This window comes from Bison bison, unplaced genomic scaffold (genome assembly GCF_000754665.1).
Source record: "Bison bison bison isolate TAMUID 2011002044 unplaced genomic scaffold, Bison_UMD1.0 scf7180017864105, whole genome shotgun sequence".
NCBI lineage: Eukaryota > Metazoa > Chordata > Mammalia > Artiodactyla > Bovidae > Bison > Bison bison.
The window spans coordinates 5172104-5175806 of NW_011494677.1; the positions used below are offsets into that span (position 1 = coordinate 5172104).

The 3703-nt window shown below is 42.7% G+C and overlaps 1 protein-coding gene across 1 annotated transcript in view; it reads right to left on the reverse strand.

The window, feature by feature from the left end:
• Window positions 1-1052: 1052 nt before the first annotated feature.
• The window catches only part of LOC104987793 (prefoldin subunit 1-like), a 3817-nt gene continuing 1166 nt past the window's right edge, over window positions 1053-3703 (reverse strand). Inside the window, exon 3 of the mRNA XM_010838855.1 lies at window positions 1053-1112. Coding sequence (XP_010837157.1) covers window positions 1053-1112 — 60 coding nt within the window. The remainder of the gene's footprint in view (window positions 1113-3703) is intronic.

The following is a 3703-nucleotide window of genomic DNA, read 5'->3' on the forward strand; positions in this document are numbered from 1 at the left end:
GAGAGGCACTACTAAATGTTTAGCCACAAAATCCCTGGAATTTACTGCATTCTTCCATTTCTCCTTAAAGAAAGGTTTAAAACTCTAATCTCTTTATACATAATCACATTCATACATAATTTTACTTAAGTATATAAATATCATCATGGATAAGCTTTGTAAAAAGATGTGGCCATTTTTTCCCCTTTCTGTTTGGTTCTCTTAAGCTCATGCATCTTCCTCTGCTCCTTCTTTACCCCATGTCAGCATCCATGGTCATCTGTGCAGAGACTGTGGGATATAGACTGGCATATGTCTTCCTTATGCAAATATTCTTAGACCTGAAGGCATTAACTTTAAAGCACTGTCTGATAACTGGGAGATCATACCATCTCTTGCATCTTACACTCGCCACTGCACAACACTTTGTGGAAACCCCTCCTGCCTGGTCCTCTGGTTTAGCTCTATTTCATTCTGTTAATAAATGGCTGGGGAATTCCCCAGTGAGGATGCATCTTGATGAGCTTTCATTTTATTTTCAGGGTTTTGCCTTACGAACAGTCACACAAGGAACCTTCTTGTTCCTTTGTGGTCTTAAACCCATATCCTTATATAGAGTTATTTGTATTTGATGGAGTCTCAAGACTACAGTTGCCACTGAATTCAGTTATTCTTTCAAGGGGTGTTGCCAGATTGCTTTCCAAAAGCTGGGGGAGGAGAAAGAGTTGAGGAGAGGGAGGCAACGTGGACAGCATGCCTACTCCAAGGAATGAAGTTGTATAGATTGAATGAGGGGACAGGTGGAGAGTAAAGACCAGTCCAGTTGACATTATTATTAGTTCTTTTCCTAGAGACTGGGAACTCCCCACGTCACCACCTGGGCTTCTGTCGAGGGGGCCCATTCACGAGGTACACAGGGGTAGTGACATTCCAGGATTGGGTACCCGGGGGGTCTACAGAGAAAAGGAAGAGCCAGGAAGAGCAAAGACTTGGGGATTTATCAGATCCAGTTTTAATCACATTTTACCACTTTCCACTGTGAGATCTTGGGTAAGTTTCTAAACTTTGAAGTTTCAAAGCTTCAGTTTCCTCATCTGCAGGACAGAGATAATGATGCCAGCCTCGTAGGGTGACTGTGAGGAGGAAACATCGGGCTTGAGGCCCAGAGCAGAATGCCTGGTGCCCCCTAAAGGTGTCACTTTTTCTCAAATGCCTTGCTTATAGCTCTTCCCTCAGCAGATGAAAAGCTGTTGAAGGCAGGAACTTCATCAAATTCATCTGTGTATCCTTTTTAAGAAAGTATCTATTTCTATTTTTTGACTGAATGGCATGTGGGATCTTAGTTCCCTGACCAGGGATCAAACCTTCATCCCCTGCATTGGAAGCACAGAGTCTTAACCACTGGACCACCAGGGAAGTCCCAAGATTTGTTATTTTTCAAATGTGCACCACTTTTTAAAGTCTTTATTGAATTTGTTACAATATTGTTCTTGTTTTGTGTTTTGTTTTTTTTTGGCCAAGAGGTATATAAGGTCTTAGCTCCCTGTGTGTGTGTGCTCAGTCGTGTCGACTCTTTGCGACCTAATGGGCTGTAGCCCGCCAGGCTCCTCTATCCATGTAATTCTCCAGGCAAGGATACCGGAGTGGGTTGCCATTCCTATCCAGGGGATCTTCCCGATGCAGGGATCAAACCCATGTTTCCTGCATTGGCAGGTGGCTTCTTTACCACTGAGCCATCTGGGAGGCCCTTGACCAGGGATCAAACCCACACCCTCTGCCTTGGAAGGCAAAGTCTTAACCACTGGACTGCCAGCCAAGTCCCACATCTTTGCACTTTTATCTATCCAATCCCTCACTTGGTTTTCTCTCCTACCAACTGCTTTAAGGTCTTTTGCTCAATAGTGTGTATGTGTGTGTGTGTGTGTGTGTGTGTGTGTGTGCACGCACACTCACGCTCAGTTGTGCCTGACTCTTTGTGACCCCATGCATTGTAGCCTGCCAGTCTCCTCGGTCTGTGGGATTTCCCAGGCAAGAATACTGGAGTGGGTTGCCATTTCCTACTCCAAGGACTCTTAATGACCCAGGGATCAAACCCAAGTCTCTTGTGTCTCCTGCATTAGCAGGCAGAGTCTTTACCACTAGGGCCGCCTGGGAAGCCCTTAAAGCGACACTGATTAAAATAGGAGCAACAGCACATCTTTTATCAGGGAAGATTTCAGACTTACATTAGAGAGGCTGCTAAGAAGAACACCCATGATCCACTACCCAGATTCAACATGATCATCTTGTTTCATCTCTCTCAATCACTTCTTCCCACCACCCCTCTCTGAAATATTTCAATGTGAATCCTATATATCAACTGATATCAGTTGTTCATGCATGCGTGCTCAATTGCCTCAGTTGTGTCCGACTCTCGTGTGAATTTCCAGGTGCTGTTCTCAGAGTATGATCTGGAGCCCCCTGAGGGTTCCCAAGACTCTATTAGGAGGTCTGCCAGGTCAAAACTATTTTTATAATAATATTAATATATTGTCTATCTTTTTCATTCTCATTCTTTCATGAAAGTATTTTGGAGTTTTGCAACAGACTGAATGCAGCAGCAGATCTGAGAATCCAGCTTTCTCCTATTAAACCAGATATGACAGCTGAAAATATTTACAGAAATGTTTACCAAAAAATATGGGCTTCCCTGGTGGCTCAGACAGTAAAGAATCTGCCTGCCACACAGGAGACGTGGGTTTGATCCCTGGGCTGGGAAGATCCCCTGGAGAAGGAAATGGCAACCCACTTCAGGATTCTTGTCTGGAGAATCCCATGGACAGAGGAGCCTGGCAGGCTGCAGTTCATGGGGGTGCAAAGAGTCAGATATGACTCATCAACTGACACTTTCACACTTTTTCACTTTTTACAAAAAAGTAAAGATTTCTACTCTTCTTGACTTTTGTTTTATCTTGACAAATAGAATTGATTTTCATAAAATAAATTTTAGTTAACATATAATGAATGGGGTTATTATTGCCATATTTTTTGCAATTCAATGAAAATTTTGTCAGTTTTCATTTCTTGCATAGAAAAAATATATCTATCAAAATACTATCTAACAAAAGCAATTTGGAATCCTCAATACTTTTTAAAATTATTTTTTAAATTGATATTTAATTCACATACCATGGTGCTCAGTTGCTTCAGTCGTGTCTGACTCTTTGCAACCCTGTGGACTATAGCTTGCCAGGCTCCCCTGTCCAGGGGATTCTCCAGGCAAGAATACTGGAGTGGGTTGCCATCTCCTCCTCCATCATATACCATAGGACTGGCCATTTAGAGTATATAATTCAGTAGATTTTAGTATATTTACAAGTTGGGCAACCATTACCACTAGTTAATTTTCAAACATTATTATCACTCTAAAAAGAAACCCCAAAGCTGTTAACAGCCACTGACAATTCTCTGTTCTCAACCAGATTTTTTTTCTTTTTTTGGCTGCACTTAAGAGGCATGTGAGATCTAGTTCCCCGATCAGGGATCAAATCTGGGCATTCTGCATTAGAAGCACAGTCTTAACCCCTGGACCACCAGGGAAGTTCCTCCTCAATCCCTTTCTGACTTCACTGATGTGTCTACCCTGAACATTTCCTATAAATGAAATCCTTCAGTTCAGTTCAGTCATTCAGTCGTGTCCAACTCTTTGTGACTCCATGAATCGCAGCACGCCAGGCCTCCCTGT